Source organism: Gymnoscopelus braueri, assembly GCF_963280865.1.
Source record: "Gymnoscopelus braueri genome assembly, chromosome: 5".
In the NCBI taxonomy this organism is placed as follows: domain Eukaryota; kingdom Metazoa; phylum Chordata; class Actinopteri; order Myctophiformes; family Myctophidae; genus Gymnoscopelus; species Gymnoscopelus braueri.
The window spans coordinates 8,594,505-8,621,854 of NC_137606.1; the positions used below are offsets into that span (position 1 = coordinate 8,594,505).

The 27,350-nt window shown below is 42.1% G+C and overlaps 1 protein-coding gene across 3 annotated transcripts in view; it reads left to right on the forward strand.

Annotated features, from left to right (window-relative positions):
• limk1a (LIM domain kinase 1a) overlaps positions 1-27,350 on the forward strand; it is a 106,100-nt gene that overhangs the window by 72,570 nt on the left and 6,180 nt on the right. For all 3 annotated transcript variants that reach the window (XR_013933180.1, XM_080428687.1, XM_080428688.1), the window contains 12 exons: positions 7,682-7,791; positions 11,571-11,798; positions 14,419-14,524; positions 15,459-15,661; positions 16,815-17,004; positions 18,531-18,617; positions 20,616-20,747; positions 21,685-21,744; positions 22,285-22,350; positions 23,854-24,010; positions 24,779-24,834; positions 26,866-27,023. Coding sequence is in view for 2 of the 3 variants with exons in the window: in XM_080428687.1 (XP_080284813.1) it covers positions 7,682-7,791; positions 11,571-11,798; positions 14,419-14,524; positions 15,459-15,661; positions 16,815-17,004; positions 18,531-18,617; positions 20,616-20,747; positions 21,685-21,744; positions 22,285-22,350; positions 23,854-24,010; positions 24,779-24,834; positions 26,866-27,023 (1,553 nt within the window). In the remaining variant the exon portion in view is untranslated. The remainder of the gene's footprint in view (positions 1-7,681; positions 7,792-11,570; positions 11,799-14,418; positions 14,525-15,458; positions 15,662-16,814; positions 17,005-18,530; positions 18,618-20,615; positions 20,748-21,684; positions 21,745-22,284; positions 22,351-23,853; positions 24,011-24,778; positions 24,835-26,865; positions 27,024-27,350) is intronic.

Genomic DNA, 27,350 nt, shown 5'->3' on the forward strand with positions numbered 1-27,350 from the left:
TCACATTGCGTCGCAGCTATTTTCAAATAGGCGATGTGTATCTAGGTTTAAAGTGCTCATGTGTTAGTCACTTCTTTTGGGCTTGTTTTCATAGACCTGGTTGCTTATTTCTCTCGTAAGATCTGGCAACACTGCACAGTAACATGCCTGGTGTCTGTTTGAGCACACAGATACGAGCGACATGAAAGAAAACATACGAGTCGAATGAACACACACACACCGTCAAGTCTTGAGTGTTAATTTAAAGCATCAGGACACTTTGGTAGGAGGTTTGGGTTGTGTTCTTCTTAGCTTGTCTTGATGTAACTAGTCAATTAGCGACATATAGGCTGTTGCGCAGTTGATTAGAAATTTGTTATCCAAAAATAGTGTTTCCTTGACTTGCATCGTACTATGAAACAGCGGTCGTTTATGTGCTAAAAGAGTGACTCTGAGAGCTGGTTCATTGTACAGTGGAAGTCAATGACATGCTATTTTAGGATTATTTATCTCGAATGAACTGCACAACGGAGCGATATATCTAGATTCTAGCCAATTACATCATGACAAGGTAAGTACACAACCCTAACCTCTACCAAAGTGTCCTGTCACTTTAACTCTGAGAGTGTACAAAGTGTTGCATTTTCTATACTCTGAGTTCCAATTTGGATAAATTGGTGAGAGTGACATTATTATTATACACACAATGATTAGGATACGGGATTCTAACAAGGACAACCAGACACAAAGGCAGGCAGGCAGCCAGGCACACACACACACACACACACACACACACACACACACACACACACACACACACACACACACACACACACACACACACACACACACACACACACACACACACACACACACACACACACACACACAGTGACAGAGGGAGAGGGAGCATGTGGACCCACGCAAATTATAATTATATCAGGATATGGACTTTCTAACACAGACACACCAGACACAAAGGCGCACACACATACAGAGGGCCCGTCACATGCGCAAATCTTCGTTGTTAGGCAACGGTTTCTGTTTGTATCTGACATCACTGCATGTTGTCCGTCCGTCCAGCCGCCCACCGTCCTCCCAGTAGCCAATTTTAATACAGGATATTCAGGGTTTTATACTTCCTTGGCCTACTGGCAGCGTGCGTGCAGATCGTTGGAAAGGCTTGTGAGATTAGAGAGTTTAACCCATTAAGACCTGAGGTCGATTCTACAAAATGCCTTCTAAATCGGTACTTTCTCAAACTTTTTCGTTTTTTAATTTTTAATTTTGCCGCACTGCGATCTCGTACATCTGCTATTTTTGAATAGCCAATGCAAAAATCTCAAATTACACAGATGCTTTCCCAGTTTTAATGGGTTTAATTTGCAGGTGTTCATGTTTTGACTGTAATCTCTCTCTTGGAAGCAGCTGCTCAGGTGGGCAGGTAGTGTTTTTTAAGCCTTTAATATGGCTTAACATTTTATTTTTTGCTATTCATCATCAATACAACAGAATTATCTTGTGTATTTCATCTTTCTACTGCTCTCTCTCTCTCTCTCTCTCTCTCTCTCTCTCTCTCTCTCTCTCTCTCTCTCTCTCTCTCTCTCTCTCTCTCTCTGTCTCTATCTTTATCTAAATCTGACTCAACACTTTGAAGTGGTAGTTTTCCGTGAGAGCAGCAGCTGCTGCCAATCAGATGTGGTCATAGAGAAGTGTGTGTGTGTGTGTGTGTGTGTGTGTGTGTGTGTGTGTGTGTGTGTGTGTGTGTGTGTGTGTGTGTGTGTGTGTGTGTGTGTGTGTGTGTGGCTGCCACAGGGTGTGATGGTGTCACGCTATAGGGTTGTGTCTCCGTCCAGCTGGCCTCTCTACCTCTCGTTCCTATCTGTAAATGTTTTGTACCTGACTGACACTGTCACACAATACATCCTCAAAGCAACCTTCAACCTAACCACAGTAAATATACTGTATCGTTGCTGTCGGGCAGAAACCTTTTTCATTTTTTTTGGTAAATTACGCCCTACTTGATCACACTGCAGCGTCACACAAAAGTATCAAAAGTAGCAGATCTACAAGCTGAAATATGCAGTCTTATGGGTGCCTGGTGTTCAGTCAGTTACTGCACAGACCATGTGCTCCTTGTGAGTTGTGTGACGACCTGAGTTTGAATCCAAGTCCCGTCTTGTCTTGGATGTCTCTCCTCTCCCTTCCCTTGGTTTCCTGTCTCTCTCGTCAAGCATAACATCCCCCCCATAAAGAATCTGCGGTCCTTTTTTGTGATTTATCTTCAAATGATCTTTGATGAAAGGCCTTACTTTACAGCATCATCTGCTTTGGAATGCAAACAGACACAGCTTGTATTACAGTGGTTAAGTCCCTCACCACACGAACACGAACATCCCTATTCTGGGAATAATGTCATAATAATAGGAGAACATTCGGTGAAAATAGACCATCCACAAGCTCAATGCATCACGACACAATGTGAGCTTGTAGATCGGGGGACCAGGTATAGACCCCTGGGGGACCCCAGTCAGCAAAGTACAATATATAAGATTGAAGTGGTTAAAAACAGCTTGATGTCACATGATGCACATGATGTGTTGTTGTGTGTTTACATTCCTGTGGTGATATACGTTACAAAACAATATCAGGTGGCTGTCGTTGTTTATGAACTGTTTTATTTTTACAAAGCAAGGGAACATATGAAGCTAGTCAGTTCGTCAGTGATTCATTCATTCATTCTGTTCTGTCCAATTACACATCCATTACCCCTGTGTTGACCCTCTGTCTGTCTGTCTGTCTGTCTGTCTGTCTGTCTGTCTGTCTGTCTGTCTGTCTGTCTGTCTGTCTCTCTCTTTCTCTCTCTCTGTCTGTCTCTCTCTTTCTCTCTCTCCGTGTCTGTCTGTCTCTCTCTCTATCTGTGTCTCTCTGTCTCTCTCTCTGTCCCCCTCTCTATCTCATTTCTTTCGTTTTCTTTATTTCTTTCTCTCTCTCTCTCTCTCTCTTTCTATATCTTTTTTGATGATATGTATTTGGTCCAGGGACCCCCAGAAGCAAACATTTGAGTTACAAATATATATTCAAAGATTTGCACAAATGTTCATGATTTTTCAAAAATAGCATACAAGCTCATGAGCTTGTATATTTGCTATTTTTGGATAGCCAAAGTATAAAATAATGGTTATAGCTGAAATCTAAAATGACACAGATGCGTTCCCGGATTGAATGGGTTAAGCCTACAGGCTGTGAGAACAATAAAACAAACAACCCACAAAAGAAGAAAATGTTATATATAATAGTGACTGTTGGTCCTTGCTTGTTGAGCTCTGATCGATCGATTGACAATGAATAACCTGAAGTGACCAACATGTTCAGCTGAGATCTATGAGATCTATTGTCCCTGGGGGTAAAGCTGTGGTGTTGAAGTAAATGACCTACCAACCCACTCACTCACTAAATTACTGTTTTCCTTTAGTGACCCTGATCTTCAGGGCCAGAGGTTGAGAACCACCACTGTCCCACAATCCCAAGGGCTTTCATTTTCAGAGGCTTTCATTTTATGCCTTGATTGGCATAAAGATTTAGGATGGATGGGGTGGGGGTGAGGGCGTTGGGTGAGGGTGGGGTTGGGCCCCCTGGCTCGCCACGTGGAACTGCAGTGATTTGCAATTCTAATGTGCAGCACTGGGATGGGAGGCTGCTGGGGTTTAGAGACAGAGAATGCAGCACACGGAATAACTTATGAAATAAAACCAAATGGATGCGAGGTTGTTATGGAGCCCAATTATTTTAACACCATGGTTATCCATTATTTTATCCACTATTCCCTATATACGAAAATAGCAGATCAACCTTGTAGATATGCTATTTCTGCCGGAATGTTCGCCTATTTTTACGAATGTCCACCTATTTACAGTATGACGTGCCCAGAAGACCCTGCAAGTCTCCTAACGGAGACTCCGCCCGGTCATCAAACTATTGGCTTAATCTCCATGAATTCAAGGCTTCATGGGGTGTGTAATTGATAGAAAATAAGTTTTTGGGCGGGTGAACTACTCCTTTAAAGTACGACTTCACCCATTTTCAACCTATCTTCATAGAATTGGTCCTCACTAATGCTCATTATAAAATGGTTAAAAAAAAATCTACTTGGTCTTTGTCTCATAGGAGGGCTGTGGACACTTCAGAAACCCGCCTACCAGTGACATCATCGTTGGGCAGGGTTTTTTTTCCCAACAAGATATATATTTTTTCATTTAGATTTTTATTAATGCGAGAACAATAGCTTCCATTATAGCAGGCTAACTTTCCAGGATTAGAAAGCCTGCGATTTCTATTGGCTTGGATTCCCCATCAATGATGTCACTGGTAGGCGGATTTCTGAACTGTCCACAGCCCTCCTCTGAGACACAGATTAAGTAGAAAAACGTTGTACCATATTATCATGAGCATTATTAGTAAGGACCAATTACATGAAGATATAGCTGAAGTCGTCCTTTAAAGAAAAAAAAGGTAAAGCAAACACATTCATTTATATGGATGGAATAATAATAAATAAAAGACAGAATTCAAAGTATGAGAAATGCCATGTTTCAGAGGGACGTTTTGCACATTTCCATTGTGGGTTTAGTTAGGGTTTGTGCCTTGTTTTGTAGAGGAGCTGGTGGAAGCAAGACGTCATGGAGACAGAAGGTTCAGCCTCAGCTGTCAGCTGAACCCTTCAAAGTTAAAGCTTTATGGAAATGTGAGCGCTGCTGCTGCTGCTCCCCTCAGACAGAATGGCTGCTGCTCTTAAAGAGTCAATAAAAACCTCATGAAACCACAACAAAAAAAGAAAGGGGGGAGAAAAAAACTGCAGCGTGGAAAAGACAAGAGAATAAAATAATCAATGAAATCAATGTGTAATATCCATCCATATGTCTGCCACGGCCTCCTGGGAGCATCACCAAGGAAACCAGCAGAACACGCACACATAAACACACACACACACACACACACACACACACACACACATGCGCGCACTCACACACACCCAGCCCTGAGGCAGGGAGGAAATCTGTGTACGACGCAAATGAATTAATCAATTTATAGACAGACAGGATGAGATGACAAAGAAGACAGCAGAGCAGACTCTCCAACTCCAAGGCGAAAGACTAGAACTCTACAATGACTTTGTGACATGTTTTCACTGCAACGTTTTATGTGTAGGAAACGGGGAGAGAGAGAGAGAACTGATAGCTAATTGGCAGAAGAAATGGAAGAAAGAAAGAAAGGACAAACAAACAAACAAACAAATAAATAAATGTAAGAAAGATAACAACAAACAAGAAAAGGAGAGAGAGGTCTGAGAAGTGAAAGAGAAAAGATCATGATCAATTTATGTTAATATATATGTTTGTGTGTGCTTAACCCTTTGTTCTTCATGTTGCCATCACTGCACCATACCAGAAAGAGTTAACCACTTAAACCCCAGGCCAGTATCCGTATTCTGGGAAGCAAAGATTTGAGTTAAAAATGTATATATTCAAAGATTTGCACACATTTTCACGATTCTTTTTTTCCAAAAATAAAATAGCCAAAGAAATTTAAAGTGACACAGATGCGTTCCCGGATTGAATTGGTTAACCCCAATCCAGCTCTTGATGCGAGTGCCAAGCAGGGAGGCATTGGGTAGTGGGTACCTTTTGTTTTGTAGTCTTTGCTATGACTCGGCCGGTGGAATTGAACCCCAACCTCCCAGTCTGAAGGTGGACACTCTCTAACCAGCCAGTGATTTTTGGCAAACACACGTTATTGCAATATCAACAACTATACCAAAAGTTTACAATATCACTACTTTGTGCACACTCATTTCCCTTTTTTTTTTTAAAACTACTTTCATCCAGGTGTCACTTTTTTTTTGTCATGACATTATAATATAGACAAACCTTTCGAATGCATTTTCTTTTTGTTTTATTTATTACATTTATTATTTTTGCTCTCAGGTATACCTTGAGATTTTGACCAGCCCGATGGTGTGCTTTTGGGCACAAGCAGTTTTTGAAAGCCCCTGGCTTTAGATCAATCTCTTGACACACTGAGCAGGAAATGTCGTGCAGCACAAATCAAACCCAGATCTCAATGGTTTTAGTTAATCGTATCAATGCCTGCTCTGTTTTTTGGCCGTAACTCAATTCCATCCCTAGCTTGCTCGTAAACAGTCCTAAAGCTAGCCAGCCCCATTTGGCAGCTATAGCAAACTCAATCTCCTCTGGCTTGTAACCCAGAAGGGCCCTGGGTGACCAGATCCTGGCCTACTTCTCAGAGTAGTTCTTCTGGGGCTCTCGCTCCGTGCTTGCTTGACATTCTGCTCACAGCTTAGTTCTGTGGGGTTGTTTATTTCATCCAGACTTGTTGTGTTGTTTTTAGTTCACATTGAAGTCCCACTAACAAACCCACATCAGTGTTTTGTGGCTAAAAGGCAATGTTGTTTTCACCGCTGAAGAAAATGGTTATTGATGTTTAATGGGTTGTTTTAATGAAGCAGCCCAAAATTAGACTGATTCAACAACACATTCTCACTCTCAGCTCACGCTATTGTGACGACTTGGGGGCAAAAACCTGACCACGCGTCACCCGCTTGCTGTGACATGACTCTCTTGTCGTGCTGCTTTTCAGCGTTCCCAGTAGTCCAAGGCCAGTAAAAAAAAATATTAAAACAAGGCAGGCATGACCCAAGGGGTGCATCTCAGGTCCTTAAATTAAATCCTCATTTCCTACACTTGCATCCTCTCCTTGAATATCAGTCCCTCCCACTGAGGAAGCATGTAGGAAATTAGAAGAGGAGAGAGGAAAGGAGGACATTTTGATTAGAGCTCCTCTGAAGTGTCAACAACACAGGTGACACACCCCCTCCCTTGTATGGGTGTTATATTGTCAGCTAGCAGGATGGGATCATCACACATCATGCTGTTCAGCTTGGAAAGTCTTCCTAGTTGCAAGCACTTGGGTTTCCTACGTCCTACCTCCTCACTGATGCTTCCTAATCCTATTTCCTATGTCCTTCGAGCAGGCATAAGAGACTTGACACGAGTAGCAAAATGGCCGACCGACTTCAACTTCCTGTGGGAGTTAGGATGTAGGTCCTACATCCTCCTATCTCCTACATTGTATTGTAGCTAGGAGATGTACAGATCAGAATAAGATGCACCCCAGAAGTAGACTAGCAGGCATGGCCGAGCGACCCGAGCTCCGTTCCAGATGCATACAGATAATAATCAGGTCCTCGCCAACATGGCACGTGACAGGACAGTCCCATCTGCATAGAATTACCCTTTTAGGCTGGTGGACAAGATGTTGGCTTTCCCGGTGGGAAACCCGGGTTGGATTTCCGAGAGTTACATTAGTGCCGTGAGTGTGGCGGAGTGGCTCTTTGTCTGATGATCAAAACCCTAACATCTTCCCAGGGAAAGGAGGAATTCCCCTTTAGGCTAGTGGATAAGATGTTGGCTTCCCATGCAGGAGACCCGGGCGGGTTCGAATCCTGGCCGTTACACATGGTTCGATTTTGCCTCAACTTGTCACCCGTTTAATGCAGCGGCTGTGAGAATGCATTGGATTTAACTGTTAATGTATGTGCTCAGGTTTCACCCTGTATTTTATGATAGTAATATGATGTCGATTTAACCATGTACTTATATATGCTGTGTTTTTGTTTGTGCAGGTTGCCGGGGAACAGAAGTATCACCCAGAATGCTTCACCTGTCTGAACTGCAAGGCGTTCATCGGAGATGGGGACACCTACGCCCTGGTGGAGAGGTCCAAACTCTACTGGTGAGAGAGAACTATAGGTTACAAACTTAACCCAGGTTATTTTCATACTACTCACTCATTGTCTCGCTTATGGGAGAGCGCCCCTTCGGCGTCACGCCAGGGGGCGCTCTACCATAAGCGAGACATTGAGTGAGTAATATGAAAAATAACCACAACCACCACAACCGGTGGCGTTTCATGCCGCCAAGAGCCTGTGCTGCTCCCATATTTTCATAACTGATCTCACACCCATTACAATCATGTAATGGGTGTGACAGTTATAGTTCATATTTTTGTTTATACATTTTTCTAAAATACTGAAAATGGCAGATCCAGAAGCTCGCAATGCATCTATATCGTAACACGTTGGGAGCTTGTAGATCAGCTATTTTCACTAGTGTTACACAACGTTATCAGGTCCCTCAGGGCTCTATACTAATTTTCTTTTCTGTTTTCTGTTATTGTGAGGAAAATAGCCGATCAACAAGCTTTTCTCACATTGATTCGTTGACATACGTGTATGCTTTTTTATAAAAAGCGTGCTTCAAGATTATTTGATTAATTGAAAAAAGTAATTCATAGAATAATTGCTTAGAAAATAATCAATAGTTGGTGCAGTTGGTATAAGCCAGAACCCTTGTGTCATTTGAGGCAATGCCGCTCCCTTATTCTCATTATAACCCCCCCCCCCACACACACACACACACACACACACACACACACACACACACACACACACACACACACACACACACACACAATCTAATCATGTTATGATAATCAATCAAAATGAAACACAGTCTCCAAGGACAGTCAGTCACACATCGGGTGCATTTGATCTGATCGTTGAAGCAGACGCTAATCAACTACACACAAATCAATATGAAAGAGCAACAGCCACCATATTAGAAATACAAATGTAATAAAAAAAAACACAATAAAATAAAACCTAGATACCTCAGAGCAGCGGTGAACATGTCACTGCCTGCACTGTTGCAGTATTCTCAGTGTTTATACGTCAATGGTCTTTATTCAAGTCAGTCACATTGTTGTTGAGTCATTGGTTCTCAACCTGTGGGCCGGGGCCCACTGGAGGGTATTGCAAGTTGGACCTCAAATAACTGGAAACTAGTAATGCCCTACTGGATCATATACTACAGAGTCACACAAAAGTATCAAAAATAGCAGATCTCCAAGCTCGAAGTGTGCCGCGACGCGCTTTGAGCTTGTAGATCTGCTACTTTTGCTATTATTGAAATCCTGAAAAGTAACAGTTTTGGACATAATGAGGTTTCCACCCAACAGCAACGATATACTATGTTGGTTGGCAGTGGTGTAAAGTAACTAAGTACATTTATTTAAGTACTGTACTTAAGTACAATTTTGAGGTATTTTCACTTTACTGGAGTATTTCCAATTTCCAGTACTTTTACTTCTACTCCACTACATCTCAGAGGCAAATATTATACTTTTACTCCACTACAATTATTTGAAAACTTTAGTTACTAGTTACTTTGTAGATTTTATCATTACAAAACATACATTAACCACTTAACCCTACTGTATACATTTCTGCCATTTGAAAATAGCAGATCTACAAGCTAGTCTAATAGCAGATCTACAATCTGTGACACATTGTGAGCTTGTAGATCTGCTATTTTCAAAAGACTTGTATACAGTTCATACATTTGAAAACTTGTGAAGTGGGACATTCTGCATAATAATCGAGTACTTTCTACTTTTGGTACTTTTAAGTACATTTTGATACCAATATTTTTGTACTTTTACTCAAGTAAATTTAGAATTCCGGACTTTTACTTGTAACAGAGTATTTTTTACATTGCAGTATTGATACTTTTACTTAAGTGAAAAATTTGAGTACTTTTTCCACCACTGTTGGTTGACCAAACATAATGGGCCACGAACACTTTCAAGATGTTCAAGTGGGCCCTGATTCAGAGGAGGTTGAGAACCACTGGTGACAGTGATGTCATTTAGGAGGTTCAGGGTTCAACTCTTCATCTCCTGTCATCATCCGCCATTACTAGATCATCCTTCTAAAGACCCTTTGATGTGAACAGCCTCTGACTGACACAACCCTGCTCATTGTGGTCTACACACACACACACACACACACACACACACACACACACACACACACACACACACACACACACACACACACACACACACACACACACACACAGTATCTTCTTCTTCCAGGTATTACTTATGTCCGTGATGACAGGAGTACTGCAGTAGTTAGTGTTATGTGTGTTGCTCAAGGACACATCCGCAGAACATTTGTAAAGAGGGAGAGAGCATGTCCCTGTCCCATTCACTCTAATATCCTTATGTCCCTCACTCCCTGTCCCAATTCATTAAAATATCCTTATGTCTCTTTCCTAATACATTCATATATCCTTATGTCTCTTTCCTAATACATTCAGATAGCCTTATGTCTCTTTCCTAATACATTCAGATATCCTTATGTCTCTTTCCTAATACATTCAGATATCCTTATGTCCCTGTCCTAGTTCATTTGCATGACGTTGCCTTCTTCGCTTGTACATCAGTGAATTTTTAGGCAAGCGGCACCTTTAGTAGGCTCAAAGTAGTATAAATTAATGTCAAATGTGAAATAAATGATGGAAAGTGGAAAACACTCACACACACTGCAGCTTGTCCTCTGTAAGCATGTAAGTGTGAACAGGTGAAGAGTGATTCTCCAGTGGCTCTGTCAGAGTTCTTCCAGGGTATATTTATGTTACATTCTCAGGTTATCTCAGGTTAAATTCCCCACTTGCAAGAAATGTATAAATATTCATCAGAGAGGAGGGCTGAGAGGCCTGTGTTTAGCATATCTCTGCTGAATAGGGGACATTCAGCAGCACTTGGTTTTTAATCATCTGATAGATATTTCAAAAGGCCTCACACTGAATCAAGCCATTTTTAGACACCGGCCGTGAGAGCAGCCTCACAGTTATGCAATATGTGTATGTTTACCAAAGATGGTTATAATACACACACACACACACACACACACACACACACACACACACACACACACACACACACACACACACACACACACACACACACACACACACACACACACACACAGTATACACAGATCATTGACGTCAAGCAAAGTCAAACAAGACGGGTTGTATTTAAAAATCTATCCACTCGCCCCCACACACACACACACGCACACACACACACACACACACACACACACTCACACACACACACACACACACACACATGCGCACGCTCACACAGTAAAGCTGAACAAATATTCTCTCTCTGCAGCACATTCTGAGAACCATCATAATGGGACCAGTAACATCTTCTAATAATTGCTCGGGATACTGTGCGTGTATAGACATGATGATGATGAAGACTACCGTTTTCTTTACTAAGTCTTTCCTGCATTGTAAAATGTACACTCTCAGTGTTAAATGAACCCATTAAGCCAATTTCATCATGAGCATTAGTGAGGACCAATCATATGAAGATAGGTTGAAAATGGGTCGCCCTTTAATATACATTAATCACAATATATAAAACATTATAGATACATAGATATATTATCAGATACAAAAATACAATTTAAAAAGAAAAAAAAGAGAGAATCCAACAGGAATACAGCAGATTTTAAATGTCACAGTCAATCCTGTATGTAAGTTAAGAATGGTATAGTATATAATGTTTAAGTTTCCTTTTAAAATGAACTTTTTCTTTGATGTTTGTGTGTCTCTCTGTGTGTCGTGTTGTGTTGTGTTGTGGTGTTGTAGCGGGCAGTGTTACTACCAGACCATCGTGACCCCGGTGACCCTGCCGGACTCCTCGCCGCCGTACTCACGCATTCCCCACACGGTGACGCTGGTGTCCATCCCCGCCTCCGCCGACGCCGGTGCCAACGGGCGCAAGGGGCGGGGCATCTCGGTCTCCATCGACCAGCCAATCAGCCCTCCCAACGGCTACAGCCCCGAACACATCCAACCAACCGTCAGAGTGTCACAGTAAGTTCTGCACCGTGTGTGTGTGTGTGTGTGCGTGTGTGCGTACTGTATGTGTGTGCGTGTGTGCGTGTGTGCGAGTGTGCGAGTGAGTGAGTGTGTGTGAAATACAAACTGGACCAAATGTCCTCGCAATGTTTTATGCCTAAAGAAAAATAATTTCAGGTTGTGGTTAGGATTGGACATTTTAAAAAAAATTATGTATGGAATGCATATGCTAATAAAACATATTTAAAATATTGTTTTGATGTTCATATTAACCTTAGGAAGTATTACGTTGTTTTTTTATTAGGACATGCTCATAACATTCCTTAGGACTGGACCACACATGGACAAATGACATCATCAACCTGTGACGGGCGTTGTCCCCCTTGAGTAAAAGATGAACTGTTTCTAAAATAACAAAAATATTTGAGGCGTCTTTTAAAGGGATCCTTTTAAAGGTTAGGTTGAAGGCATTAGAGATGGAGGTATGCCTGATTTACACTTGGTCGTGCGCTGCTGTTGTGCACCGGAAAATAGCAGATCACTGCAACACGCTGTGAGCTTGTAGATCTGCTATTTTTTGGCTCCAGGATTACAGTTAAAAATGCCAAGAAACAAATGGCATTGATAGCATTGTCGTCCTAAAACGTTAATGTCCTCATGAGTATAGTAATACAAACATGAGTGTGTGTGTGTGTGTGTGTGTGTGTGTGTGTTCGTGCGTGAGTGTGAAAGAGTGCAAATGTATTTAACCCATTAAAACCGGGAACGCATCTGTGTAACACTCATCTGTGTAACATAGCGCAGCACTGAGTGCTATGAGCTTGTAGATCTAAAAAAAAAATTATCTTGAAAATGTGTGCAAATCTTATATATTTTTTAAAGCGAACATTTTTAACTAAAATCTTTGCTTCTGGGGGGTCCCTGGAACAACATATTTTGAGAAGGGGGTCCGCGGCCAAATACATATCATTTTGGGGGCCCTTGACATGAAAAAGTTTGAGAACCACTGATTATATTAACAATGAATATAAGGTTTTTCAGATCTACAAGCTCATCTACATCTTTGCAGATCTACAAGCTCATAGCGCGGCACTATGAGATTGTATATCTGCTATTTTTGAATAGCCAAAGATAATGGTTAAAGTGGTTCAAATCTAAAATGACAGATGCTTTCCCGGGCTCAATGGGTTAAGATGAACTTGACAGAGGATTAGCGATTAGGGAGAGAGCATAAAGAAATGGCCTAGTGGGGGTCAATGAGGTTAATTTGAAACGTCTTCAATAGATTGATAATGAAAAGAGAATCATTACAGTTAAAATATGGAACTCATTGTCGTTCATAAATAGAAACCTTATCGTATTCACCCCATGTCCTCCTGCAGAACTATTTAAAGGGCTCTGATTGTATTCTACAGCAGTGGTTCTCAACCCCCCTGCGACCCCCCAAAATAATCATATTTGAACGAGGGACCCCCCAAAATAATCATATTTGAACGAGGGACCCCCCAAAATAATCATATTTGAACGAGGGACCCCCAAAATAATCATAATTGAACGAGGGAACCTCCAAAATAATCGAACTGGGGACCCCCCCAAATAATCATATTTGAACCGATCTGTGCTTCTGGGTGGTCCCTGGAACAACATATTTTGAGCGGCCGCGGCGAAATACATATCATTTTGGGGGTCCTTGACATGGAAAAAGTTGGACCACTGATATAGCAACATACTGTTAGGATTTAGAAAACATTTTTAGATATGTATTTGGCCGTGGACCCCCATCTCAAAATGTTTTGTTCCAGGGACCCCCATGAAGCAAAGATTTGAGTTACAAATGTTCGCTTTAAAAATATATATATTCAAAGATTTGCACACATTTTCCACGGTTAAAGTTTTTTTGCAGATCTATAAGCTCATACCGCAGCACTTGGTGCCGCACTATGAGCTTGTATATCTGCTATTTTTGAATAGCCAAAGAAATGTTAAAATGACACAGTATGCGTTCCCGGTCTTAATGGGTTAATGTGTTAAGTGCATCCACACTACACTAAATGTGTACAGACACCAAGTCGAGAGGCTCTGATTCATTTTCTATGTGAGAGCATGGCGCTGCAGCCACATGATGCATCATCACGACAGGGCGCCCGACACCCACGCACGCAACCAAGTGTAAATCAGGCTTTAGTGTGATGTTCGACCATGTGCTGTAGGAGAGAGAGAGAGACGGGTCATTCTCACCCCGTCCCGCATGGCTGAACTGCTGGATCTATAGGCTGTCTGTCATCCAGAGGGCTGGGGTTGTACACCAGTCCATTGGTGGTGGCAGTGAACTTTTGACCCACAACGAATCCTTTGCAATTGTCATTCCTTATGCAGGGTGGACACAGCTCAGCTGGCTGTGATTGTCATCGTCATAGTCCAGATGTGATTGTCATCGTCATAGTCCAGATGTGATTGTCATCGTCATAGTCCAGATGTGATTGTCATCGTCATAGTCCAGATGTGATTGTCATCGTCATAGTCCAGATGTGATTGTCATCGTCATAGTCCAGATGTGATTGTCATCGTCATAGTCCAGATGTTGATTGTCATCGTCATAGTCCAGGTGTGATTGTCATTGTCGTACTTTATGCAGGGTGGACACTGACTGCATCAGTCCAGATGTGAAGAACTCCATTCACGTTGGCGACAGGATCCTGGAGATCAACGGAACGCCCATTCACAACGTTCCCCTGGATGAGGTGGGAACCCCCCACACACACACTCACTCACACACACACACACGTGTGCGCGCGCACGCACGCACACACGCACGCACAACTACACACATACACATACACAAACACACACACATACATCCAATATTCAATCCAAAGGTCAACTTTTGCAGATGTTTTACCTGAATCCTATCAATTTACAATTGAAGCATTTAGCGGACGCTCTTATCCAGAGCGACTGACATTAAGCAAGGTAATCTCAGAGCATAATATTATCATGCTCTGCACGTCAAGGGTGCTGGAAACCATCTGCCAGCAGTATGTCGAACACGTTTAAAGGTTTTTACATATTGTAGGTGAACAGAGATGTCCTTCATATGTCCTCCTCACAATATAGAACCATAGGATTTAGGTTGAAAGTCAGCACAATTGCACTTAAAATGAAAGACCTGATTGGTGAGCGCATCATATACATACTGTATACTTATACTCTGTCACAGTGGTTCGCAACTTGGTGTCCACACTGTCCAGGGACTTCCAAAATGAGTTGATATAGCTTATATCTATACCACTTTAACCCTAGTACTACTATATTACTACTATACTTTGGCTCTTTGTGACGTGTTGTGGACTTGTAGATCTACTATTTTTTGAAAAACTCTTCACAAATCTAGAATATCTTTGATTTTTTGGGGGAAAATATTGAAATCTTCTCTTATGGGGCTCCCTGGTACAAAATCTTTTCAGATGGTCCCAAGTCAAATACATACATCAATTTGGAGGTCCTTGGCATGAAAATGTTTGAGAACCACTCATTATCATAACATAATGATAATCGTGAAAATGTGCATCAGTTTTTTTTCTGATGGAGACATTTTGAACTATTCACAAATTCTACTAGAGAATAATAGCTGTTGCTCATTCTACAGTCAGTAACTAGCCCTTCTGAACCCCCCAGATTGACCTGTTGATCCAGGAGACCAGTCGGCTGCTCCAGCTCACCATCGAACACGACCCTCACAGCCCAGGCCATGGAGGAGGGGGTGAGGACCAGCTGGACCTACCCCTGTACACCCCGATTTCAGAGGGTCCCAGCCCCGTCCTGCCCATCACCCAGCCCCCCAACCCCGACATCACCAACCTGCGCTCTCGCATCATCACGTAAGAAACACACACACACACAGATACAGATAAGGTTGTTTCAACTCTGCCTGTGTCTGATGTTTAGGGTTAATAAACAGTTAATCGCACAAATCTATTTAATTGATTAGAAAACATAATCGCTAAACGATTGTAATAAAATATAATCAATTTGGTTTGTAAAACAATTGAAATTTTACCTTTTGTCTTTCAAGACTTAAAAAAAAAACTGCGGAAATAACCGATAATTTTTATGTGACACTGTTGTACGACGAAGTATTAAATAGTGCTTAAGTGGTTCATCAGACCAATCGATTTAGTCGATTATAATCTAACAGATTACCTCGATTATTTGATGAATCGAAAAAGTAATCGATAGAATAATTGATATGTAAATCATGTATAGTTACAGCCCTGCTGATATTTATCTCATTTGACAATTTAGAACACAACACTTAATGACTGATGGACTGCCTGTCATCCTAATTACACACACTGACGTCTAATTAGCAGCATCCACTTAACACTCTGCATGTTAATGACTCTGACTCTGCCTAGGAGCAGCTTATAGCTCTGAAATATTTATATTCACACCCTCCCTGTCCTCCTTTGTTCTCTCTCCCCATCTCTCTCTCTCTCTCTCTCTCTCTCTCTCTCTCTCTCTCTCTCTCTCTCTCTCTCTCTCTCTCTCTCTCTCTCTCTCTCTCTCTCTCTCTCTCTCTCTCTCTCTCTCCCCCCCATCTCCCCCTCTCTATCTCCCCCTTCTCTCTCTCTCTCCCCTCCCTCCCTCTCTCTCTCCCCATCTCTCTCTTTCTCTCTTCCCCATCTATCGCTCTCTCTCTCTCTCTCTCTCCCAATCTCTATCTCTCTCTCTCTCTCTCTCTTTCTCTCCCCATCTCTCTCTCTACCTCTCTCCACATCTCTCTCTCTCTAACCCATATCTCCCTCTTTCTCCCTCTCTCTGTCTCTCCACCTCTCCCTCCCTATCTCTATCTCTCTACCTCAATCTCTCCCTCTCTCTCTCTCCCCCTCCCTCCCTCTCTCTCCCTCTCTCTCTGTCTCTCCGCCTCTCCCTCCCTCTCTCTCTCTCCCCCCATCTCTCTCTCTCTCTCCCTCCCTATCCCTCTTTCTCCCTCTCTCTGTCTCTCTGTCTCTCCCTCTCTCTCTCCCCCAGGAGAAGTCTTAGTATAGACAAGTCTCCGTGTGCCAGCAACTCGGCCTCCCCTCTGTCCCAGAGGAAGGACATCAACCGCTCTGAGTCACTCCGTGTCGTGTCCTCCAACCGGATGCACCGCATCTTCCGTGCCTCGGACCTCATCCATGGAGAGGTGCTGGGGAAGGGCTGCTTTGGACAGGCCATTAAGGTACACACACACACACACACACACACACACACACACACACACACACACACACACACACACACACACACACACACACACACACACACACACACACAAACACACAAACACACCCCCACACACACACACACACACACACACACACACACACACACACACACACACACACACACACACACACACACACACACACACACACACACAACACTGCTTTGGACAGGCCTTGCATGACTACCAGAACCTTGCATGACCCCACCGAGGATGTCCAGCAGATGGCAGCAGTGAAAAGGAAAGGCATGTGTATTAGTCAGTGGTGGACAAAGTATATACTCAAGTAAATACTATTTACTTGAGTATAATAATACTATATTACAAAGTACAAAGTACATACGTACGTTTTCAGAATGAATAGAGAAAATAGCAGAGCTTGTAGATCAGTTAATTTCACTATATCTGCTTAAGTGGTTAATTAGTTAAAGTCATCAGCTTGCAAAAAACAAATACTCCAAAAATGTACGTACGGTAAGTACAGTACTCAAGTAAATGTACTTAGTTACTGTCCACCACTGGTATTAATTTGTCACTCGGTTCTGCTGCAGGTGATCTGGTATATCTCCTCTGTCTATATATATATATATATAGGCCCCTCCTCCACCCCTTGCTCTGTCCCAGCATCAATTAGGATGATTTACTTCCAAACTCAGAATCCCTTTATTTCCAGTATGTAGAACAAAGTAAAAATAAGGACAATGTAGGACATAGAGTACAGGAAGTGGTTCTGGTTTAATGTGTGACATGAAAAGTACAGACGGTACGTTCTAGCTGAGGATGCAAGTAGAACTTCAGTTTACCAACGTTTAGCTTTCATCTGGGATTTCCGCATGGTGCCCACCATAACACTTTAGACAAACAGTAATGTGTAAGCAACAAACTCAGCCTTTGAAATCCTAAAACCATGGCTGTGAATGCTGCCATCACCTTTCTGCTAGAAAATACGTGTCCCAGGTTATTTGTGTCTGTTAATCTTGTTCCCTCAGAGCCAGTGTTGTTCATATATTTTTCAAAGATGAATTGATGTTTTTAACGACTAGTGTCCACATTCTGGCCATGTCGTAATAATAGGCAAACATTCTGCAAAAATAGCCAAACAGCTCACAACGCGTTATAACGAGGGTATTTTTTTGCTATTTGATGTACAACAAAGTATATACAGGGATGTACAACAAAGTATATACAGGGTTTTAAGCTCATAGCGGTGCCGCACTATGAGCTTGTAAATCTGCTACTTTTGAATAGCCAAAATATAAAATAATGGTCGGTTACACAGATGCATTCCCGGTTTCAATGGCCGTTAAACGATGTCAAACAGGGTCATTTCATGCAGAGAGGTAGGACTGCAGATCAAGTGGATCCAACACGTCTCACACGCTCACAGCTTCAGTGTAAATGTCACATGGATGAGGTCACGGCGTTCCCACGTGCCACGGCCCAGCTTAACGATGCCGCTGTGGTGTGTGTCGTTGTCACAGGTGACACACCGGGAGACCGGGGAGGTGATGGTGATGAAAGAGCTGATTCGCTTCGACGACGAGACACAAAGAACATTCCTCAAAGAGGTGGGTGACGAGTGACAACGTACGTGCTGTATCTGTGTGACACCGTGTGACAATTATTAGACTTGACAATTAAAAAACAGCAGCTGGATCTAGCAGGTTAGGCTGTACTGCGAGTCTGCACAGCGTTCGCATGTGAAATGCCATCTGCCTTTGTTTCCTAATTCTGTGGAGTATTCTGGAGTATGCATACTGTACGCATACTGGGACATGAGGGAAAACGTAACTTATTAACCACTTTTAACCATAGGCGTCCCTATTTTGGGCATTTCTTTATAGGTGAAGACTAAACTAATTTAAAAAAACTTTTCAAAATGTCAAAATAGTGAAAATAATCTTATCTACTAGCTCACAACGTGTTGCATCGCGATGCATTGTGAGCTTGTAGATCGGCTATTTTTGCTATTAGTCGTAGGATGAAGTATATAGGGCTTAATCGAATCACCCATGTAGCCTAAAGGTTAGAGAAGAGGTCAGTACAGGTCACACACACCCACACACACACACACACACACACACACACACACACACACACACACACACACACACACACACACACACACACACACACACACACACACACACACACACACACACACACACACACACACACACACACACACACACACACACAACCAGTGCTTAAGTGCTCATGAATCAACAGTAGCAGACCGCGGCCTCCAGTGTGAAAATAGCTTTTCTTAAAAGTGGCTGTTCCACTTAAATGTACCACAGATTAAATAAACCTAAATCTAACCACAAATGCTGCTATACCATACGTACATACATACGTGGCTCGTATCAAAATAGACAGGTGGCAGATGATGTAAATACAGCCTTCACTGTTATGAAGGATGAAGGATTGATGCGTTCCTACAGACATTTATCACACTTCAGACACCGCCTGTCACCAGACCCGTCATTAAGTTAGAAAGACAGTCAGAAATGTCCCGTACTGTACCTACTGGTTACTGACCTCCCAAAATAATTTCGTTTTTAGACAGATTATTATCCCATAAGAGGCATGCATTTACCGTTTCTAAGAGACGGTCCACCCTCGACTGGCATGTTATTCTTTTCCAATAATACGTATTTAATGGTTAGTAGTAGTACCGTGGGACTCACTCAAAACAGTTGACCACCGTCTAGTTGCGATATCTTGAACTTCAGGAAAATTCAGTAGCAAAATGTTGAGCGAATGTTTTTTTTATGTACTGTAGGCGTCTGTCAGCGATGTTCCATTTCTCTAAAGATACAGAAGTATGTCAAAGGTTCACAACAGAGTGATGGAGACTTACTGCAGTGGTTCTCAAAGTCTGGTTCCAGTTGGTCCTGTTCTTTTGATCCTTTACGACCCGGTGTTGAATCGTAGATCAGGACATTTGAGCACAGCAGTGGTTGATGGGTTTGAACGTTGAGAGTGTTAATAAGCGCTGCATGTGAGCACTATGGACATGATACCCACAGCGCTCCTCAGCGCAAAAGGTGTTCTCTGTGTGGACACGGCCCCTAAAAGAGAAAGGTTTCCAGTGGGTTTGGCCAGGGGAACAGAGCAGGCAGGCGGGTGGTGGGGTTTTTAGAGGTTTGTCGTCACGCTGAGATGCTGACGGCTCATAAAACCCTCCCATCCTGACTGAGGTTGGAATGTTGGTGGAGAAATAAGGGTCATCTTTAGGGGCTTTATGTCAACACCCTGCTGTACTGTCAAAAAACTCCAACCATGTCAGAATTCCAACCATGCCTTCCAACAATCCATCCCACCCACCCTGGTTTTGCACTTTTAGACATCAGGGTTTTTCAGGAAAGTTCTACACAGTATGCTATGTCAGGTTTCTGTGTGTCAGGGTTTTCTTCGCCCTTCTGGCTCCCAAGCTGTGGAATGAACTCCCCGTTGCAATTAGAACTGCAGACTCACTCCCAATCTTCCGCCGTAATCTCGACCGTCTGTTAAATGCCTAAATTGTAAATTGTAATAAGCCTTTCATTGCGTTGTGTGCTCAGGTGAAGGTGATGCGCTGTCTGGAACACCCCAACGTGCTGAAGTTCATCGGTGTCCTCTACAAGGACAAGAGACTCAACTTCATCGCAGAGTACATCAAGGGAGGAACCCTGAGGGACATCATCAAGAAGATGGTGAGGGGAGTGTGTGTGCATGCAGGCAGTGGTGGAAAAAGTACTCAAATGTTTTACTTAAGTAAAATTCAAAATGTACTTGAGTAAAAGTACAAAAGTATTGGCATCAAAATGTAATTAAAGTACCAAAAGTAAAAGTACTCATTATGCAGAATGTCCCATCTCAAGTTTTCAAATGTATAAAAAATCTTTTGAAAATAGCAGATCTACAAGCTCACAATGCGTCGCATCACAATGTATTGTGAACTTGTAGATCGACTATTTTCAAATGGCCGAAATGTATACAGGGCTGAAGTTGTTAATGTATGATTTGTAATAATAATAATCAAAATCTACAAAGTAACTAGTAACTATAAGTTTTCAAATAATTGTAGTGGAGCAAAAGTACAATATTTGCTTCTGAGATGTAATGGAGTAGAAGTAAAAGTATTGGAAATTAGAAATACTCAAGTAAAGTACAAATACCTCAAAATTGTACTTAAGTACAGTACTTAAGTAAATGTACTTAGTTACTCTCCACCACTGCATGCTGATGTGAATGTTTTCTTCTCTGGTCCATGATGCGTTCAAGGTCATCTTTATTGTAATGGGCACATAAGAGTAACATTCTGTTTTTGTTCGGCTCCTCAGACTTTGTATACGTTGCAGCAGCTCTCTGGTGGTATCAGTGTTATGCTTGATTTATACTTGGTTGTGTGCCGGTGTAGATAGACGATCTACAAGCTCACAATGCATCACAGCACAACGTGTGTGTTACCAGCACACAGATAAACATAAATTACCCCATTAGCCTCGAGCACGGGATCGCTTCTGGCTGCTGGTGGATTCTTTCTTTTGTCCCTGTTTGGAACATCAGAGGTCTAAAATATGAATAGAAATGAGACATGACTCCTTCCTGCTCATGAAGAATGTGGTGTTTGTCATTAACTCCTCACAGGACAGTAACTACCCATGGAACCAGAGGGTCAGCTTTGCTAAGGACATAGCTGCTGGCATGGTGAGTTCACATCACCTTTGGTCTGTGTGCATTTCACAACAAGAGTGCTTCAAGTCAACATAAAAGATGTTTATTTTGAGCAGAGAAAGCTGCAGTGCAGTATTGGATGGACGCAATGGTTACTATTAGCCTTACTGATACTGCCCTCCAGTGGCTATTTGTATGAACTACAGTATCAGTCATTTAGTGGCTAGCCCATGTGTCCCTGTAGAAATTACTAGATGAATTCCTACAGGATTAGACTGCTTTAAACAGGTTTAAATGCTTTCCTTTGGTATATTTTCTTTGACTATAGTAACAACGTGTGACTGGATTACTGCAATCCACAAAGCCAGTTAATCCCAGAGAGAATTAAACAATGCTTAGACGGTTCCATTTGGTACCAGTTTAAGATCTAAGATCACCTAAGCCTTCAGTTCTTTAATTTCTCTTTTTATTTTCCTTCCCTCCTCTCTCTCTCTCTCTCTCTCTCTCTCTCTCTCTCTCTCTCTCTCTCTCTCTCTTTATCTGTGTAACTCGCTCGCTGTCTCTGTCATGCAGTCATATCTACATTCCATGAACATCATCCACCGAGACCTGAACTCATACAACTGTCTGGTCCGAGAGGTAAGAGATCGATTGATTGAATGCTTTTTTAGACAGAAAGGTAAACAGCACAAGGTTCAGTTAGACAAGGCTAAAAGGATAACAAAAAAAAATGTTAATATGTATTCAATTCATCAACATAGCATAAAAATAAGACCAACATACAGACATGTCATCAAGTAGAAAAGGGGGGGGGGAATTGCAGTGAATGTCATCTTTCTATGGGAAAAGTGAGTTTACCTCCCCTTGTGGTCTGAAAGATGGATTTTCAGGCCTGTTTTGAAAGAAGCCAGTGATCCACATTTTTTAATGGATGGTGTCAGGGCATTCGACATTTTGGTGGTAGAGTAGTAGAAAGATAATTTTCCCATGTTGGTTCTACATTTGGGTGTTACCAGATTGTTGTTGTCGCTCCCTCTAGTATTGTGGCTGTGGGTGTCACTCACTTTGGAGAAGTAGTTAGTCAGGTATGAGGGCATTGAGGGCATTGAGGGCAAGGCCCTTTTGACTATCTTAAAAACCAATCCCATTTCTAATTTCTTAACCCTGTCTTCTACCCTGAGCCCTCGCAGACTAGCAAAATGTGTTGGAATCAGGTGGGTTTACTTCTCGGCTTTAGGCCGGAGAATTAGTCGAATCAGTTTGTTTTGGGAGGTCTGAAGCTTAGTTTTGAGTGACATTGGGATGTTGGAGAAACAAGAGATGCAAGCATAGTCAAAGTAGCATTGAATGAGGGCTCCAGCAAGAGTCTTGAGATAAGGCGCGTGTGTGTGTGCCTGCTCGCTCACGTGCGTGTACATGCGTGTACTGTACATTCACGCTCATGCACGTGCCTGTGTTTGCTTCCTGTGGGGATTAGCAGCTGTCCTTCATGACAGTCAGGTGTGCACAGTGACAACAGAGATGTGACAGTTAGTTTACATACATGTTGAGTGAAGCCTGCAGTGTGTAAACACACACAGTAGAGCTTTGTTATTGCTGCTGTACAGCGGACCTAACCTTCTTCAAATACAGCCCAGATGAGGAACACAACAAATACAGTGTGTCCCCATTAAAGACTCTACTGTCTACAGTGTTTGGTAAATACAGACAAGGAGAAATGAAAGGAAAATGGGGTTTAACTTCTCGGAGCATAGGGCAGGTTGTTCTATTGTACTTTATCCCATTTAGACCTGAGGCCGATTCTAAAGACGCCTTCTAAATCCTGACCTAAGTTTTCTGAAAAACTTCAAATATATTTTTTTAAATGTGTGTTGCTATATACTGTACATAGCATCAACTACACCAAAAGGGGTTCACGGATTGAAAGGTATAGTAACGTATAGGGGTTCCAGGTCTAAATGGGTTATGTCACCGGAGGAATGTTATTCTTTCCATTATATCTAAAACTATATATATAGAAAATATTGTCAAAATGAAAAGATATTGTGATCATTTTCCCCAGGTGTCCCTGTAGATTAGAACAACAGTGTAGTGGTGATGGCAGATGAATTTAGATTTTAACTCTCTGTTGTCTCTCTATAGAACAACAGTGTGGTGGTGGCAGACTTTGGCCTGGCACGGCTCATGGTGCCAGACAAGCTGGCACAGGGCATCCTGCCCGGCATAAAGAAACCTGACCGTAGGAAGAGATACACGGTGGTGGGGAACCCCTACTGGATGGCTCCAGAGATGATCCATGGTACTGTGATTCTCAACCTTTTTCATTTTAAGAACCCTAGTTTGATATGCATTAGGAGAGCGACCCCCATTTGATGACCTTTTTTAAATGTATCTCTGGGACCCCAATCGTACACTACGTATTCTGATATTGACTACTGGCTATTGACTGGCTATTGACCTACATACTGGTAGAATTAAAGGGTTATTATATCTAGAATTTAAAAGAGATGTGCTCATCATTTAGCAAGAGATAATTCATTCTGCATGGAAAAATGCATAAAGAAATGACTAATAAACTAACAGAGTCTTGATCAACCAATCCAAACAATGAATTCAACTATGGGGGAAGCCCTATACGCAGCATTATAGGCAGCATTTGTAACTTTATACAGTAACTTTATAGTATTTGTATTTGTTGTTTACCTTGCATACCTCAACATACCAGCTCAGTGGCCTTGTGGTTAGAGATTGGGAGGGTTCAATTCCCCCGGCCGGGTCATACCAAAGACTATAAAAATGGGACCCAATGCCTCCCTGCTTGGCACTCAGCATCAAGGGTTGGATTGGGGGTAAGTCCCTGTAACATACTAGCGTCATGTCCAGGGGGTGTGCTACATCAAGCTGCATCACGCTACAGAAACAGGAGATAGGCTCCTGCCCTATGGGCCACATGGCTCGGCAAGGCTTACTTATGAATATTGTATTGCATACCTCAACGATATTAATCGTAAAAATGTTATCCAACTCAATGTACAGAAAACATTAATTGCTGTATTTTTCTTCTCAGGGAAAAGCTACGATGAGAGAGTGGACATCTTCTCGTTTGGCATCATGCTCTGTGAGGTCAGTAAAATACAGCGAAAGACATTGTTGTCGGGTTTTTGTGTCTTTTATTTCTCACTCATGTAGGAATGTAATTATACACAAAGTCATCACATTGTTGCGCTGCTCTGCCTTTTGTTGTGTGAGGGAGGATTGTTGTTTTGAAGCCACATTAAGTGGCTTGAGTGGTTGAAATATTTTAGGGCTTATTATTGGGGATGGAATAAGTGAACCCTGAAAAGTTCATATAAAAAAAAAAGAAGAAAAAAAGCACAAAGTTAGTTTCATGTTACTGGAAGGACTTCCCAGAGCGCCAAACTGTGCAAAAAAAAGTATTTATAAATCTGAGTGAAATTCCATGCCGGGGTCTTGTCAGTTCAATCCTGGTGACGTGTGGTAAGCATTAAAGCTCAGCCCCGGCTACTCTGGCAGACTTTGGGCTCCAGAGCTCTCAGTCAGTCAGTCAAAGTAATGCATTACATTTATGCTCTTTATCGTACGACGGTATTACGCTGCGAAAATAGCAGATCTACAAGCCACCAACGCGTCGCATTCGCGGCGCGTTGGTGGCCTGTAGATCTGTTATTTTTGTGGCACGCGACGCCATCGTGCAACAAGGTCTAAATCAGGCTTAAAAGTCCCCCCCACACACATGGACATCATTAGATAGAGGAGGAGATAGATTAGAGAGAGAAGGGGGAGCTCTCTTCATGTGGCTTCCTGACAGATATACACGCCATGCCTTGTGGTCCAGCACGAACCATCAGGTTCAGCTTGGTGGTCTCACTGTTGTGGCACCGTTTTGGATCTGTTTTTGTGACCCCTTGCTGGTGTTGATGGGGGACAGGGTAAAACCTTTCCCCCCTAAAGGCAAGGCTGGGGGGGCTCCTAAATATTATTTTTGTCCATATCTCAAAATGTTGAAAATGGATCTTTTAGCCTGTGGATCTTTTGATCGCTGAAGCACCCTGCTGTTTTTTGGGGGGTTTTTTTACGTACCATGTAATGTGAAAACCCCAACCAGAACCCAAACCACCACACCCCATGGTTTTTGTAGCGCCAAACCGTAGCTTAAGATGTTCCGTCATATACTATTGAATTGAAATAAAGTTGATTATTAACGCATTATGCCGTTATTGTGGAGTCGGAACAATTGATTGATTGATTGAACACTTTATTAACAGTTTGCAAAGGCAAGCACAGGGAAGTACAGTTCAATACAAGGTCTGTTAAGAGGATTTTAAACCCAAGAAAGCACTATGACTTGTTTCAATAGACCATATTCACACGGCGGCCATATTGGAATTTAACATTGAAAGTGCCGCCACCCGGGATGGCTACTTTCATTGACTTCATAGAAACATGGCCGCCGTGTGAATATGGTCTATTGGGGTCCTTTGTGCTCAATTCATCAAAACAGTCAATGACAGACAAATATACACTACTATGCAAAATATCATATAAACGGGTAGAAATCGTGTGAAAAAATATGTACAGTAAGAAGTTCGGCGGGGGGGGGGGGGTGTTTATGCTGTTAGAATAGAATAGAATAGAGTACCTTATTTGACACCGTTCAAAAGCAAATACCTTAAATATTATTTAATATCAAACAAACATGAAAACATGAAAACACAACATCCAAAAACAAAGACAATTGAGATATATTGTGTACGTGTATATATCGTCTCTGTCGGGTGGAAACCTCATATGTACAAAACTGTTACTTTTCAGCATTCAAATGAAAAAGTAGCAGATCTACAAGCTCAAAACGCGGCGCGAGCTTGTGGATCTGCTACTTTTGATACTTTTGTGTGACGCTGTAGTCTGATCAAGTAGGCCGTTACTATGTCATTATTACTGTATTTATTATTGGGCAATTATAATGTATTCAGGCATTTAAAGCTTATTAGTCAGGGATTCTTAATACTTTTCATTGGTCAAATATTCATAAAAATCCAAAGGCACACGTAACTACTTTGTAACCTGGCCTCCCTATTTTGGGCACGTCAATGTAGACGATTTATTTTCAAAATGTGTCCCCCTTCTCTCCAGATTATCGGCAGGGTGAACGCAGACCCTGACTACCTGCCCCGGGCCGGGGACTTTGGTCTGAACGTGTCTGGTTTCCTGGAGCATTTCTGTCCGGCCGACCTCCCCCCGACCTTCTTCCCTGTGGCAGCCATCTGCTGTGACCTCGACGCAGACAAGCGGTAAGACGTCGTTTACCTACGTGAACCCCAGTGGTGGAAAAAGTACTCACATTTTTTACTTAAGTAAAAGTATCAATACTGCAGTGTAGAAATACTCTGTTACAAGTAAAAGTAAGTTATTCAAAATGTACTTGAGTAAAAGTAATGTATGTTTTGTGATAATAATCTAAATCTACAAAGTAACTAGTAACTAACTTTAGTAACTAAAGCTGTCAAATAATTGTAGTGGAGTAAAAGTACAATATTTGCCTCTGAGATGTAGTGGAAGAAGTAAGTAGAAAGTATTGAAAATGGGAAATACTCCATAAAGGTAAAAATTCCTCAAAA